At 56.6% G+C, this 14,190-nt stretch overlaps 6 protein-coding genes across 17 annotated transcripts; 2 read left to right on the top strand and 4 right to left on the bottom strand.

Annotated features, from left to right (window-relative positions):
• On the bottom strand, positions 1-2,679 carry KVP18_000180 (uncharacterized protein; the record flags this gene model as incomplete). 3 transcript variants are annotated; one of them, XM_067951521.1, is made up of 4 exons in its annotated part: positions 1-582; positions 613-1,105; positions 1,132-2,554; positions 2,584-2,679. In XM_067951521.1, coding segments are annotated over 4 exons (2,594 nt in total), but the record flags the coding sequence as incomplete, so codon positions are not given. The 3 variants fall into 3 exon arrangements, with proteins under 3 accessions (XP_067807455.1, XP_067807454.1, XP_067807456.1); XM_067951520.1 differs by lacking the exons at positions 613-1,105; positions 1,132-2,554; positions 2,584-2,679 and having other exon boundaries at positions 3-599; XM_067951522.1 differs by lacking the exons at positions 1-582; positions 2,584-2,679 and having other exon boundaries at positions 1,073-2,365.
• A 118-nt stretch (positions 2,680-2,797) lies between these two features.
• KVP18_000177 (uncharacterized protein) lies at positions 2,798-3,706 on the bottom strand (the record flags this gene model as incomplete). 2 transcript variants are annotated; one of them, XM_067951496.1, is made up of 1 exon in its annotated part: positions 2,798-3,706. In XM_067951496.1, one exon carries the CDS (start codon positions 3,704-3,706, stop codon positions 2,798-2,800), a length of 909 nt encoding a protein of 302 aa, XP_067807447.1. The 2 variants fall into 2 exon arrangements, with proteins under 2 accessions (XP_067807447.1, XP_067807448.1); XM_067951497.1 differs by having other exon boundaries at positions 2,798-3,595.
• Positions 3,707-3,819: 113 nt separating this feature from the next.
• Positions 3,820-10,808, bottom strand: KVP18_000176 (uncharacterized protein; the record flags this gene model as incomplete). Of its 5 annotated transcripts, XM_067951473.1 has the most annotated exons (5): positions 3,820-4,385; positions 4,414-4,793; positions 4,822-9,894; positions 9,923-10,488; positions 10,518-10,808. In XM_067951473.1, the coding sequence occupies 5 exons, from the start codon at positions 10,806-10,808 to the stop codon at positions 3,820-3,822; spliced, it is 6,876 nt and encodes a 2,291-aa protein (XP_067807444.1). The 5 variants fall into 5 exon arrangements, with proteins under 5 accessions (XP_067807444.1, XP_067807446.1, XP_067807443.1 ...); XM_067951474.1 differs by lacking the exons at positions 3,820-4,385; positions 4,414-4,793; positions 4,822-9,894 and having other exon boundaries at positions 9,919-10,488; positions 10,518-10,787; XM_067951475.1 differs by lacking the exons at positions 4,414-4,793; positions 4,822-9,894; positions 9,923-10,488; positions 10,518-10,808 and having other exon boundaries at positions 3,820-4,329.
• A 207-nt stretch (positions 10,809-11,015) lies between these two features.
• On the top strand, positions 11,016-11,957 carry KVP18_000178 (uncharacterized protein; the record flags this gene model as incomplete). Of its 3 annotated transcripts, XM_067951508.1 has the most annotated exons (2): positions 11,016-11,413; positions 11,441-11,957. In XM_067951508.1, 2 exons carry the CDS (start codon positions 11,016-11,018, stop codon positions 11,955-11,957), a joined length of 915 nt encoding a protein of 304 aa, XP_067807449.1. The 3 variants fall into 3 exon arrangements, with proteins under 3 accessions (XP_067807449.1, XP_067807451.1, XP_067807450.1); XM_067951510.1 differs by lacking the exon at positions 11,441-11,957 and having other exon boundaries at positions 11,016-11,417; XM_067951509.1 differs by lacking the exon at positions 11,016-11,413 and having other exon boundaries at positions 11,769-11,957.
• A 32-nt stretch (positions 11,958-11,989) lies between these two features.
• On the bottom strand, positions 11,990-12,505 carry KVP18_000179 (uncharacterized protein; the record flags this gene model as incomplete). 2 transcript variants are annotated; one of them, XM_067951515.1, is made up of 1 exon in its annotated part: positions 11,990-12,505. In XM_067951515.1, the coding sequence occupies one exon, from the start codon at positions 12,503-12,505 to the stop codon at positions 11,990-11,992; it is 516 nt and encodes a 171-aa protein (XP_067807453.1). The 2 variants fall into 2 exon arrangements, with proteins under 2 accessions (XP_067807453.1, XP_067807452.1); XM_067951514.1 differs by having other exon boundaries at positions 11,990-12,433.
• A 5-nt stretch (positions 12,506-12,510) lies between these two features.
• On the top strand, positions 12,511-13,848 carry KVP18_000181 (uncharacterized protein; the record flags this gene model as incomplete). 2 transcript variants are annotated; one of them, XM_067951523.1, is made up of 1 exon in its annotated part: positions 12,511-13,848. In XM_067951523.1, the coding sequence occupies one exon, from the start codon at positions 12,511-12,513 to the stop codon at positions 13,846-13,848; it is 1,338 nt and encodes a 445-aa protein (XP_067807457.1). The 2 variants fall into 2 exon arrangements, with proteins under 2 accessions (XP_067807457.1, XP_067807458.1); XM_067951524.1 differs by having other exon boundaries at positions 12,568-13,848.
• Between the last annotated feature and the right edge of the window lie 342 nt (positions 13,849-14,190).

Genomic DNA, 14,190 nt, shown 5'->3' with positions numbered 1-14,190 from the left:
ACGCGGAGGCGGATGGCCAGCATCTGCAGGCCCTTCTCCTGCGCAAACAGCATCAACGCCGCACGGTTGGCCCCTGCCATCAGTTTGCCCTTGCAACCCTTCAGCATCAAGCAAGCCCGGAGCATTTCCCGCCCTCCCTCTCCCAGGGGACATCCTGACGTATGAGGATACTCTTTCAGGAGCAGCTCAATCAACGGGCGTGCCTTGGGGTAGTCGTAGAGGTTGTCCAGGTTGTTGAGCTCCTCACACTGAGTCAGCGTGACGTTCGGCCTCTCGTAGGTCAGTGCGTCGCCCTCTTCCTCCTCCTCTTCGGAAGGCGGGTGGTGGACAATGGGTTTAAGGTACTGGTGCTGCTCAGGCTGCCGCGAGAAGTGGTCGTCGTAAAAACCCTGGAAGGGCATATGGTTGTACTCCTCCCCGAACGGATCCATAACGTCCGACGACAGGAAGGTCTGAGCTCCTGGGTCAGTCAAGTGCTGGTGGTGGTCCTCTGTCTGATCAGCGAAAAGACTTTCATCGAGCTTAATCTCGTCTGTTCCATCAAACAGAGGTGAATGAACTGGATCCACGAGAGAATTTTGGCTGAAGTCGAACGCCATCGAAACAATCTACGAATTATCTTCGAGTGTCAGAAGCGCTTTCTTCCACGTCAGACCTGCATTGAATCCACCCAATCCTCCCTTGGCGACCACTCGGTGGCACGGCACCACTATTCCAGCCAGGTTCCTCTTCACCGCTTGCCCGACTGCGCGACTTGCCTGGGGATTGCCCAGAGCGGCTGCGACGTCTCCGTAGGTCCACGTTTCCCCGTAGGGGATGCGTAATAGGACAGCCCAGACTCGCTGTTGGAAGTCACTGCCTCTTAGATCCAAAGGGATATCGAAGACGCGTCTCTTGTTGGCAAAGTACTCGCGCAGCTGCACGGTTGCGAGATCTAAGATCGGGTTGAGATCAATCAGTGGCTCCTCTGGCCTCTCTTGGAGCAAAGTGACCGACGCCAGCCCCTTACTACTCGCCCCTAGCCTCGCCCACCCCCTTGAGACCTCGACGTCGCGCATACTTAGTTCACTCATCACGCTTTTCGCGATTTCCGTTGTCTTGGCGTCTTGAACAGCGGAGTGTACTCCTCACCTTCCGCCTCGCGTAGAGACCCTGGCGTATCTCGGAGGGGTGGGACCTTGTGTAGCTTTTCTTTGGCTTGCGGTTTGGGAGGCAGACCACGGGGAATCGCGACGGTCTTCTTCACACTCGTCGGCGCCTCAGCCACTGCTGACGAGAGTGGTTCCTTTTCTAACGCGTCGACCAGGGCTTCGCTGGAACTGACCCGGCGTGGCGCCTTCTTCTGCAGTTTATTTCGGACCAGCTGCTTCCGTATTCTTTCTACCCGATCTTCCCCCTCATCTGCCTGCGTTTTCTGATCGGTGGAGACGGCGACGGATTTCGAGAGCTTCTCGCTTTTGGCGTCGACTTTCACCTGGGCCGTCAAGTCCTCAATGTCCATCATGAGCCCTTCCAGCTCGTCCCGCTCCCTCTGTCGTTCTTCTCGCAGTTCTTCCGTTGCGCGTTCCTTGGTGGCGTCGGCCTTAGATTTGAGCTCCTGGAACTTGGCGAAACGTTTCCGGCGCTCTTCGGCTTGCCGCTCCGTCTTAGCCTGTTTCTGTACGTTCTCCGTCAGGCAGCGAATCTCCATGCAGAACGTGTAGGTGGCATTTGGGCTGAAGTGTGGCCCCCGCCGCCCAACATTCATGGACATCTTTCGCTTCACCTCGTTGACAGCGTCGGCTTTCGCCTCCACTACCAGCCCTCCACGGACGACCAGGGCCTTGTCGAAGCTGACATTAGCCACCTTCGTAACGAAACGGTCTGCCACCGTCACCTTCCACGCTTGCTTGCTCAACAGAGCTTGAAGCCGCTTCCGATTCTCCGCTGGCACGTTCTTCGGTTTCACCACCAGCACGTATTGCAGGTGCAGCTCGTTCTTCCGGGTTGTGGGATTCAGTCGGGAGTCGCAGGTGTCGGCAGACCAACTTCCAAAGTCGAAGGAGGCGAAGTCGACACGCTCGGCTCCCTTGACACGGAGGTCCTCGAAGAACGTAGCGTCCTGCAAGTAGGAGCCGTCATCGTCGTCAAAGCGAAGCGGTTCAGTCTGCAGCCAGGCGCTGTCCCAGTCGTCATAGGCGCCGCCAGTCCCTTGTCGCTGCGCCCTCAGAGCCATGAGGTCGTTGAGCTGGTTGTCAGACATGGGCCGCTTCCGTGCCTTTGGTGTTTTCAGCTCCTCCTCTTCTTCTTCCTCGTCTTCCACCTCTTCCGCCTCTTCCTCTGTTTTTTTCCTGCCAAACAAAGGTTTCTTGGGCAGGGAAAGCATCAACTCCAGCAAGTTTGTGTTCGCTTCTGAGGTCTCGAGGATTCCGCTTGCGAAGGTTTCATAGTTTTGAAGCAGTGGGGGTAGGACCGGGCACTCATCAGATAGCGAGCAGCCCGAGCAGACAAATGCTGCGCCGCTAAGCCTGCGAACATCCACAGTGTCAAGCCCCTTGCATCCGATAGCGACGCACTGCGTCGTCTGTGCCCCTTCTGCCTTACTGTGGACGTCGCTTTCTGCTTCGTATCAGCTGATGTGGCGACTGCCATCGGCACCAACAGAAAGAGAGGTGAAATAGGTCGCATCGAAATTCGCATCAGTTAAACGGCACCAGCCAGCTGCTCATCGTTTCGTCACAGCACCCTTAAAACACAGAATGGGGTGGTTCATTACGTGTGATCGAGTCTGACAGAGTTGATACATGTGAGAAGGTGATCACGAATCATCACTGGGGCCTGTAAGTCCTAGCCCCACAGAAAACTTCCCAGCTAGCAGGTCAGCGAACCCTGAGATCGATACCCCGTTGGAGGCCAGGGCCAGCACGCGCACCTCACCTTCCGACGATACAGAACCCTGCACGCGCGAGTTGCGGAAGAAGTGGTCATAGGCGATACGGCAGCAGGACTGCAGGTCGCCCCGCGACGAGCGCACGGCCTCGAGCTCCGACCCAAGGCAGAGCCGGTCAGACACGCGGCGCCAGTACTGGAGCTTCGCAGAGTGAGCCTGCTTGTGGATGTCCGCCGTCTCAAAGTCGGGCTGACGCGAGAGGAAAGCCGTAATGACGTGGCCTGGGCGGCCGTCGTACCTGAGGCCGGTGATCATGGTGGAGGTGTTGTTGCCCTCTATCAACGTCAGGTCTGAGCCTACGTGTAGTCCAGGTGCGACTTTTTTGGCGAGGGAGGCGTTGTAGATGAAGGTCGACTGCTGCATAGCAACCTTGATACTGCCAGCCACCGTGCCAGTCTCTCCGGCATCCTTACTCACGCTGGCTTCCCATGCTACAGAGGCACCAGTCTTGGGAAATCCGACCTCGGCCATAAAACGACCTTCAACTGTCTTGTGCGTCTGAGAGAGACGTGCTGTTAATGCACGATCACTGGCGAGCCTCAGAGCGGCGACTGTAGTTCCCGACTGGTATATCGGCCCTAACTGCCAGAGGTATCCGGGGTACACAGGCAACGCACCCAAACCCAGAGTGCCCATTAGACTGAAGGGCCCACGCGTTTTCGCCATGTCAAAACGGAACCCTTCGAACGTTTCTGCATTGAACGACGAGTGGAATTCCTGGGAGAAACGATCCACCGGAACGAGAGGAGAGGTCGAAGCGAACCACCCTCGAAGCATCAGTATTCGATAATTCCGACAAGAACCCAGAGATTGCCGAATCGGTATTCAGACTGCACCAGATGTCATCGCTCAATGCACAGCTATAGTTACTCAAATAGAATAGTAAACATTCAACCTGTGATGGTCGTGACACCAATAGAGCTGGCCAGATCCGTGCTTCCATCACAGTCGGCTTGGCGATCCTCAGGCAGGTCGGCGGTGTCGTGTGACATGACTGACGCGCAAACCGAGAGGCTCTTACTGCGTCGACCAAAAGGCACAAGGTCTTGACGGGTCTCTGAGCGACCCCAGACGTCTTCCACACGCATGAGCCAGATACGCCCCCCGCCTATTTTCCCCAAATCCAGTTCGAGCCGGCGGTCCCCCGCGGGGTCTGGCGTGCTGTCACCAGAGAGGTAGTTGTACCGCAGCCTGCGCTGTGAATGCCCTTCCAGCAGTGCGTCTGCCGGGCACTCGAAGCAGCCGATCCAGATGCTGTGACCAGCTAATGATTCACTCAATGACAGTTCCAGGCCATGTAAAAGGGAGTCGTCACAGGCGAGGCTCACCGTCTCCACCTCTAGCGGAACGTCGCACTGAAACACGATCTTTAAAAGGGTTTCGGAGGGTACCAAGTGCATTAATGCAGTTTTAGGTTCACAGCGCGCGCGTGATTGACACATTGGCCATCTCGTTCCTACGGACTATTTCTCGTCCTATGGAACCGGACACGAAATGTCGAAGTAGCGTGTCTGCCTTGGTCTGCGTCAGAAACAGCGGTTTTCCGCGCTTCAGCTCGGGGTCCGTCTCTCCGTATTCGTCTACCCATGGCGCCGGATAGAGTCCGCATCTTGGAGCGTCGCAGAGAAGCACCCTCCCTAGGTTACAGAGCAAGAACACACCCTGTCCTCCGCCGCACGCGCGTGCGTGCCGCGTGCACTCACCTTCGTCGCGTGTGGCAAACAAGTCGAGGCTGTCCAATGCACAGCATGTGCGGATGCAGAGAAGAGCCCCGCATAGCAGGCACAGCGCGGGTTCCTTGGGCATAGTTTTGCAAACGACGCACCGCCGACGAGACATATCTCGTACGATGTCGAAGTAAGCGCTGCGTGACAAAAGGCCTCGGATCTCACTAGGGCATAGGGCAGCTGACTACCAGAGTCTCCACATCAAAGGACGGCGCCTCTAGGTCAAGGCCCTTTTGCTGGCAGCGTGCCACCGCCTGGACGACCTCAGGTCTGAACAGCAAGGCAGAGGCGGCTTCCAGTTCCGCCTGCGAGAATTCCATGTCCACACCAAAGAAATCCAACAAGTGGGAGTGCTTATCGCCCGAATGTAGAAGAGCATTCCGCTCGGTAGAGCGGATAGTCCAGACGGCAGTCAGCGCGAACAGCGCAAAGTCCAAGAAGCTGCCGGCACCCGCGGGAACTCGGGCCCGTAAGAGTCTTTCGGCGATAGACTCCACCTCGAGTAGGTTCTGCGATGTCATTCTCGCGGTTACATTAGGGCCCAGCGCTCTAGTGAGCGCTGGGATCAGACCGAGAGACCATCGGAACCTCGTGGGGTCGACCATGGTCGCCAGGTGCGGCCTCGAAGGCAGCACATCCAGCAGCAGAGCATAGAAGCCACGAACTCTCGCCTTGGAGCAGTAGCAATTCCTAAGTAGGACCCGTATTCGGTCAGTGGGATTCATCTGGTCGAAGCCGATCTCAGTGAACATTGATGCGATAGGTCCTGAGAGGTAGTCGATGATGAACTCGGAGAACTCAGCAAAGTGGAACTCCCCACACAAACCGTACAGTACAGCGGCTACCAACTGGGAAGCTGGAGGGAAACGGGCTCTCTGAGCCTTATGCAGCTTGGCGGTGTCGACGTGAGCGGCGGCAACCTCCCAAAAGTCAGGATCCAGCAACCAAGTCAAGGCTGTGTGGCATACCTCTCGTTCGGAGGCAGGGTCACCAGTCTTCACAGAGATGGACGTCAGGAAGGACAGATCCGTTTTGGCTGCGGGAAGGAGTCCAGAATCCACGTCAGAAGTCAAAAATAGGGCCACGAACTCCTCAAACACCGGAAGCAGCCTACTACGCGACACAAACGCACCACCCATCGAGACCTCGGCCTCTGGCGTCGCCGCGTTTACTTGACCTACAGCCTGAACCACAGACTCTTCAGCCAGCTGGAAGACCCGCAGGAGAAGGAACCGGCGCAGCGAGTCAACGACGGCGGCGCAGTTCAGCAAACGACAGTCGGTGAAGAGGCAGAGGAAGTCGAGCTTCAGGTCAGAGCACCACGGCACGTCTCTGAAGGAAGAGTAGTTCGTCGTCAGCCGATTCATCCAAAAGTCGGGATCCAGCGGGTCGACGCTCGTCTGAGGGTTCCTCCGCATCAGCATCAGCGCACGGATTAGCTGCACATAGAGGGCGTCGGGAGTGTGTTCGTCCTGCAAGGTCATCGGTTCGTAACGTTGCAGCTGGAGAAGAAACTGGTATACCATCCAGGTCAAGCGGGGGGTAGTGCGGAATACCGCGTGATCTCCCCACTCAGTTAAAAAGTGTGACCCGCCTACGAGGTGCTGGAGCCACTGCTCAGCCTCCTCAGACAAAAACCAAGGCAGTGTTCGCGGTCGGCGCTCCTTGGCGCGCAGGTCGATAAGAGGAAAGTAGTCGGAGTCCTTACCTGCGCAGAACTCCTCCAACACAGTGACTCGGTAGCGTACGCACGCGAGCGTCTTCGCGATCTGGGACTTGACGGCAGGGCTGGCCACCGAGGGCAAGGTGGGACGAGGGTCACAGCAGAGCTCCTGGTCAATCTGAAGCTGATTGCCATACACGCAAGCGATGTCGCAGTTGTAGGCTTTGTAGGTTCGCAATACAGCGGAGCCCTCCTCAGTCTTTCTCATATAATACCTCTTCACAGGTGTGTGGCTGCCGGATTCAAACACATCCTCGTCGTCAGTAACAGCTCCCACGTCGGAGTCGTCGATGGGAACTGCGGACTCTGACCCTGCCGTTTCAAATTCCTCGTCCGAGTCCGACTCCAGTCGCACGGCGTTGGCTTCGTGCAGCTCTGCTACGACGTTCATCACGTCTTCCATGGTGAGGTACTCCTCCGCGAACTCCACCTCGACGGACTCCTGCGCGCTGCTCTCATCCTCGTGTTGGACTGCCTCGGCCCAAAGGGGATCGGGCCCGAAATTAACCAGTGTTCGAGCGGCCGCCATAGGAAATTCGTGGTTGCGGATCTCGAGCCACAGCACTGCCCCAACATCAAGCCAGGCACGACGCACCCAGTCATCTGGGGCAACCAGAAGGTCGCCCTGTGAAGTGGCCGACGCGTCCACGGTGCGCCGCGACCGCATGGCAGTCAGCAGCCTACTCAAGCATGGCGCATACCACTCAGGAAGTTGGGCTTGCTCTATTGGAGAGCGCATGTCGACGTCTCTAAGAAGATACCGCTCCAAGGTGCGCTTTAGCTGGCTGAGCAGTCGTCGAATGTCGGGAACTGACAAAGTCTGAAGAAACTCGTCCGTCAGCAACTCTCGAAGCATATCCAGGAGGCCCTCATACCTGACAGCAGGTGCCATCTCGAGGTCAAGGAAGTAGAGGCCGAAAATGGAGCGAACCACGTCCTCTTCAAGAAGACTGGACCCTTCGCTGGAGGGGTCGTCATCGTCCCTAACGATGGAGTCGGCAGACCGAAGTTGTAGTTGCATTCGCCGGATCAGCTGCGATAACCCCGGATTGGGGGCCCAGGCTTCGGAGTTGGCGTTGTGGATGCTGCCACAGGCGAACACCTCCAAATCGGGGCCTCCCCTCCTGGAGTTCCATACGCAGGCATCGTCGTCATCGGCCACGAAGCAACTACGGGGGATGTATGGCACTACTGTATTGGACAACGCGCGACAGGCAGGACAGTTGAACTCATTGACGCCGCTGATGACGAAGTACGCGTTACCGCCAGCATCGCGTCGTCGTTGCTCTCGCATGTGTAGGGCCAGACACTTCACGTGGGTCAGGTGACCGCACGTGTTCATGCACGGCAGCTTGAAAGGCATGGACGTCTTGCCAGCAGTGGCCAGACGTCGCAGGCTGCTGGTGTGTGCTACATGCGCCACATATCCGAAGGGGGAGTTAGGATCTGGGCCACCTCGGCAGAGTACGCACTGCAGCTCGTGGGCGTCCTCCTCCAATTCCGATTCGGGCACCAGAGTGGCCTGTTTTTTACGCATTCGGCGCAGCATCTTACGCTGGAGATCTCGTGCCCTGCTAGATGCCGCACGGCGCACAGGCAAAGGCGACGAGAACTCCAGCGCTGCTAGAGTCGGGAGCGCGTCGGAGCAGTCCCGCATGTCCTCCTGAAGCCGCTTCTCAAAGGTATTCCACATGCGGCTGGCTATGGGACCCATTAAGCCTGGGTCTGTTCGCATAGTCTGCCCGAGCTTCGTGAGTACGGGAAGCACGGACGCGTCATTCAGCAGCCACTCAGAGGTCCTCGCAGGTTTATGCTCGAGCAAGAGCACCAGCAAGCGCATCAGAAGGATGAACACGGATTCCTCGTGGCTGGCGTCGTCGAAGCCTGTCTCATTCATCCGGCCGACCAGGCGTTCCAGATCGGTTTTGTGTGTAGACCCTCCAGTCATCTCAGCATGAACTGATCGTCCCTTTGGCGGCTCTAGCATGGTGGTAATGAATCGGGTGCACAGCCTAGACAAAAACCGCGTGGGAAACACGGCCAGCAGCGCCTTTTGCCAGACGTCTTCCCTCAGCCCACAAAACGTCAGGTGAGGCTGCCTAAAGATAGAGTCGTCATGGCCGGCGGCTCCCTCGCACGACGTCGAGTCGAATAGTCTCCAATGAGTGTCCCGGAGTTTCAGTGTTGTTGCGCTATTAGCCTCTTGACTTCGCATGATGAACAGGTCATACATAAGCGTCTTCACCAGGTCCGCCTTGGACCGAAGAACAAGAGGAAATGACTCCACCATGCTTGTGTATGTGCAAGTGGAGGATGCCGCATACTGCAGCACCGCTAACCTCTTGAGCAGCTCCACCTGCCGCCGGCGTAGATCTACTGCTTGGCTCTCGCTCCAGAGGTAGTCCTCCTTCTTCGTCCACGCGGTGCAGGAGAACTCCACGTGGCGCGTGTCAGCTAGAGTGCGCACGAGCAACCGCAAATAGGAAAACAGCCGGAAAGCGTCGAATACTTCCTTAGTGCCGCCGCTGAAGACGGAAGCCATCTGTGCACGGCAGTCATCCGCCAGGTTCGCGAGAAGAGTTAGCATGGCGTCGTCGAGGCTGGCCTGGCGGCGGTACAGCTGCGCGCACGCCCGCAGTGAGTAGCTTCGACTCGAGGCGAAGACATTATCGTAGAGCAATGTTGGAAAATGGCCACATCCACAGTCTTCTGGGGTCACGAATGGTAGGAGCAGTGCGCAGAATTGCACGACCTCGAGGTCGTTGCAGCTCATGTCAAGCTGAGATCTATGATCGCGGTCATTCACACCGCCAGAGTACTCCGAAAGCTGCTGATTGATTCCCTGACCGTTTCTGATCCAGAACCGGTTTTCTACCTGGTCCGCGAAGTGGAGCGTTTCCACAGCTTCCCGCAGCAGCACGGTGAGCGCAGTTGGATGGCAGTGGTAGTCCGACAACGAAGAGTCGGCAGTCGTGAACAGCCGAAGAAAACCCTCTGCGGCCTCGTGTGAGCAGTTCTCAGGGGGTGGCCCCCCTCTCTTCCATTCTACAATGCCTCGAAGACGGTCGAAGTTCACGCAGTTAATGAAGACGCGAGTCAGCGGGGTGTGGAAGGATCGCAGGTCACAGTCGGTTTGAGGCAGAGCCTTGATGCGGTTCACGAACAGCTGGAAGACGGGTAGAGTACGGTCCAGGGACTCGCGTTTCACAAACCAGGTGAAGCTTCCAAAAGCCTGAATCAGGCACCGCTCTATCTGAAAAGTTGACAACCACGTTATATTGTCGTAATCGATATGCGCGTCCTTGAATCGCACCTGTCGGTTCATTCTGTGCAGATGCAGGAGTAGGTCTAGCAGTGAGGCTAGCTGACTGGCCGGTTCTGAGGCCGTGTCGACTAGGAAAGAGCAGCAGGTCTCATGGTGCATGAAGAACCCCAGATCCACCAGCGGGTCTAATACGCTGACGGCAAACCACAGCCTGTGCTGCTTCTTTGGCAGGTTCACATGACGCACACCACTGAGTGAAAGCCACCCAACGTCCTCACTCGATATAATTCGCCTCCATGCCCCGCGATACGCGGTCAGCCAGCACGGAAAACACGAGATCGGTCTCCGCGAATTCCCTAGCAATGCTCTCCACAGTAAATACCTGAACGGAGAGTCTGCCGATGGCTGACCTACGCAGTCCGAGGTCCATATCAGCGGGCTCCGCACTCAGGTAGGCGCTCAGCAATCCATACCGTGCGAAGCGGCGCTTAAAGGACGTGCACGAAAACAGCAGCATGTACAGGTTGTAAAGGGCCTTCTGCACCTGGTCGTCCTCCTGGCCGTGCGCTCGGCACCACCTGTGAATAATCTCCGCGGTGAAAGCCGTGGACACTACATAGCAAAAGGGTCTGTTGGTGCTTGCGATGGCGTGCAGGCGCTCCGCGACCTGCCGCACGGCAGTGCCGCTGCTGCTTCCGATGGAGGCGTCTGCCGCTTGAATGAGGTGACCCACTACCCGTCGCACATGCATCACGAAGTCTAGCGGGAGGCGGCTGAGGTTGCGCTCGTCCTCCTCCTCAGTGATGTCACAGTGACGATCACAGCACCCGGCAGGGTCCCAGGACTGGATCAATGTCGCCTCTCGGAGCTTACACTGATGTCGCCGCAGTCACAGCAACCTCCAGATGTGGTTATCAGCTGGTAATCATGGCCTGTGTGGTCGGCCCCAAAGAAGCAGTCGGCGCATACAGCGCACGTAGGATCGATTTCGCAGTCCAAACACTTGAATGCCAGACAATGCGAGTCCCACTGCGCATCACACGGTCCCTTGGTGAGCGTAAACAGCTCCTCCTCCAAATGTCTCCACTGTCCCCAGAGGATTTCAGATTCGCGAGCCTGATTCGCCATCATCTCTGAGTCCATTGAAGCCCCAGCAAAATCCATATTTCCTTGTTTCGTTCACCCAAGTCTGTCTCGGCTCGGCAGATACAGGCGGAGCGTCCTCAAGATTCTGATTGTGCGGTTGAATGCCCAAAAAAAATGGACCACGAAAGTTGTCACTTGTTCCCTTAGTCAACCGTGCTCGTCAGAAGAGCCACGTCATCACCAGACGACATCACCTCATGTGGTGCATAAAGCCCAATTCTGTGGATGTCTTTCCTTGTGACGCCTCGAGAGGTGGACATCGCCAAGGACCGGATCCTGGACGCCTCCACGATGTTGCCAGGTCACGACGGTCCCTGCCCTCGGGCGGCCTTTCTGGAGGCGCGTCTCCCCGGCGCCCTCTTCTGGGACGTGAACTCTATAGCGGACACCTCCAGCGAAGAGGGCATGCTTCCTCACATGGCTCCGTCCCTACAAACCCTGCGACTGGCCCTGTGCCGGTTCGGAGTTAAGTCTACGGACCGAGTTGTTATCTATGATCAGTCTAATGGACTTTACTGTGCCTCGTTTCGGCTGATGTGGACTCTGATGCTTTATTCCTTTCCAGGCGAGATCCGCATACTTCGCGGAGGACTCCAGGCATGGAAGGAGGCGTCGTTGGAATTGTGAGGGCCCCAAGAGAATTCAACCAGATCCTCCGGAGAAGCCACGTGTCCGCCTCCCGCCTCTCCAATAGACGCTCTGCTGTTCCGCCGTGAACTGATTTGCACCATTGCCGACGTGAAATCGAATTTGCAGTCGCATACCACACAGATCGTTGATGTGAGGTCTCGAGGTCGATTTCGCGGGGACGCGGCGGAGCCTCGCGAGCACGTGGTAAGTGGTCACATCCCTGACTCTGTGAACCTCCCTTTCACGGAGATATTGGAGATCCTAGACGACTTGCCTGCTCTCCAAAACGCCTTCGAGGCTGCTGGCGTTGACCTCTGTCGGCCTCTTTGTTTCTCGTGTGGCAGCGGCATGACCGCCTGCATTGGCTTCGTTGCCGCCCTGCTGCTCGGGGTTGAGTCCGCAGTCTTCGATGCCAGCTGGCTAGGGTACGTGCTGCAGGATGTGGGCCCTGTGGTGCGCCGAACCAAATCGTTCAGTGATCGAGAGCTGCGAATGATCAACTCCATATCAAATTCCATGGACGGCGGTCTCAGCTAAAACCAAGGCTCCAGAGGGATAATGGAGTCGAGCTAAAACCAAGGCACCAGAGGGATAATCGAGTCTAGCAAGACGGTTACACTGCTGAGAATTGTGAATGTGAGTATCATATTGTAGAGCTCGCAGAGCAAAAGTGCCACGCGAAGTAGCAGTGGGAACGACTCGTAGTTCACTGGCTCCTGCACGAGCACCTTTATGTTTGCAAAAGGGAAATCGAATAGCTGGGCTCCTCCTTCCGCGAATGCGGCTCCAGCGGCGCCCAAGAGAGGGCGTCCCTCCTGCCAGACCTTGACATGTGTGCGGTCTCCGGCGTGGACGGCACCAAGGACAGCTCGGTCTTCTTTCTCAATCCGCTGCGCCTCTGGAGGGGTCAGCTCCGGTAGGACCCAGCAACGGCCACTCTTGTTTCGACGATCCTGGAATAGGGGGTCTCCCGCCAGCTGCTGTAGGAGGTATCGTGCCTGTGATTCAGTCATCTCCTGGTCAGCAGCCTCCACAGATCGAGTCCATAAGAACAGAAGAACGGAAGAAGAAGCGAAGTTTCGCATGTGCAATGGAAGTGATTGGTGTGCACGCTGGCCACTGTGGCATAGGTATGGCAAATGCCTTCATGGCGCACATGGAAACTATCGAGGAGATCGACAACCCAGCCCGAACTTTCTACAATAGAGGCGAGAGCCCGCACTACAGAGGTCTGCTGGTAGACCACGACACCAAAACGCTTTCGAACTTGGAGTTCGGCTGGAGCGAGAGTTGGAAGCACTTAGAAGAGGCCAACGTTATAGGCCGCTCCGCTCAGCACGCGGACCCCAGCGGAGCCATGCGTAGTACACAGGAGCTTTGGAGGCTGCAGCTCGATGAGCGGCTTCGCAGGGAGGCAGAGAAGTGCTGCAAACTCTCCGGCTTCCTGCTTACCGCTGGGCTCGAGGGGAACACGGGCAGCTCCGTGATGTCCTTTCTGACCTCTACGCTGCCAGAGTTGTATTCAAAGACAACCCTCCTCACTGTGGCACTTGTACCCTCAGTCGTATTGGGCTCATCTCCGCTGCAGATATACGCTGCAGTGCTAGGCCTGGCATCGCTGGTTGAGTCTGACACACCAACACTGCTGGTGGACAACGAAGCCTTGATCGACATCTTGCGAAACTTCCTACATCTATCCCAAGTCGAGTACCGCGATTCTAATGCTTTGGTTGCTTCCTTGCTAGAGCTTGTATTCGCTACTACTTCGGTCGCGTCGCGAGCTGAAAGCCCGTACTTCCCTTGGGCCGACGCCGTCACCTCGCTTACCCCTACGGGCTTACCCTTTCTGGTGCCTGGATTGAGTCCTCTAACGTCAGTCAAGTCCGTTACCCAGACAGCCCAACGCCACCCGTTGTCGAGTCTGCTGAGGGCTCCACCCTGCAGTGTGTACGACGTGGTGTTGGACGCATTCAATCCTGCTGGGTGTCTGACCGCGGTCGACACGGTAACAGGGCATACGCTGCAGGCGGGAATGTTTTTGCGAAACGTCTCACCAAAAACATTTTCCGAAATGACAACTGAGTGGAGCGTGTTCCAGCCCCAGATTTATGAGCGGTGGAGGCAGTACATACCAAATTGTCTGACAGCCAGCAGCCACCTCACAGCGCGCGAGCCCCCTGCTGCTGCTTCCTTGGAAAACTCCACAGCGGTAGCCCGTAGCTTCTGTGGTCTGCTCGCTGACTGCAGAAAGGCCTTCAGACGCCGCAGCTTCACGCATTGCTTCAGCAGCGGTCCCCTCGAACGCGACGATATCAACACTGCTATGGAGTCGTTGTCGAGTGTCGTGGACCTCTACAGCAGCGAGCACGAAGCCGCCAACGCGACGCTCATGCCGGTATGCCCGAGTGTCCAATGGGTAGACCTCTAAGTTGAAGGAACTCGAGATTGGGACATGAACAAGTAGAATGGGAAGAAAAAAGAGAGTTAGTGAGCTGGACCTACACCACTTTGATTGGTGAGCATGGACTCAAATATTCACCACTTTGATTGGTGAGCATAGACTCAAATAGACACCACTTTGATTGGTGAGCATGGACTCAAATATTCACCACTTTGATTGGTGAGCATAGACTCAAATAGACACCACTTTGATTGGTGAGCATGGACTCAAATAGACACGACTTTGATTGGTGAGCATAGACTCAAATAGACACCACTTTGATTGGTGAGCATGGACTCAAATAGACACGAATTTGATTGGTAAGCATAG

Source organism: the organism of the source record quoted next, assembly GCF_019968955.1.
Source record: "MAG: Porospora cf. gigantea A chromosome Unknown PgA_NODE_600_length_14190_cov_346.253, whole genome shotgun sequence".
Taxonomy (NCBI): Eukaryota; Apicomplexa; class Conoidasida; order Eugregarinorida; family Porosporidae; genus Porospora; species Porospora cf. gigantea A.
The sequence above is the reverse complement of the archived record's forward strand: the minus strand, read 5'-3'. Positions and strand labels throughout refer to the sequence as shown.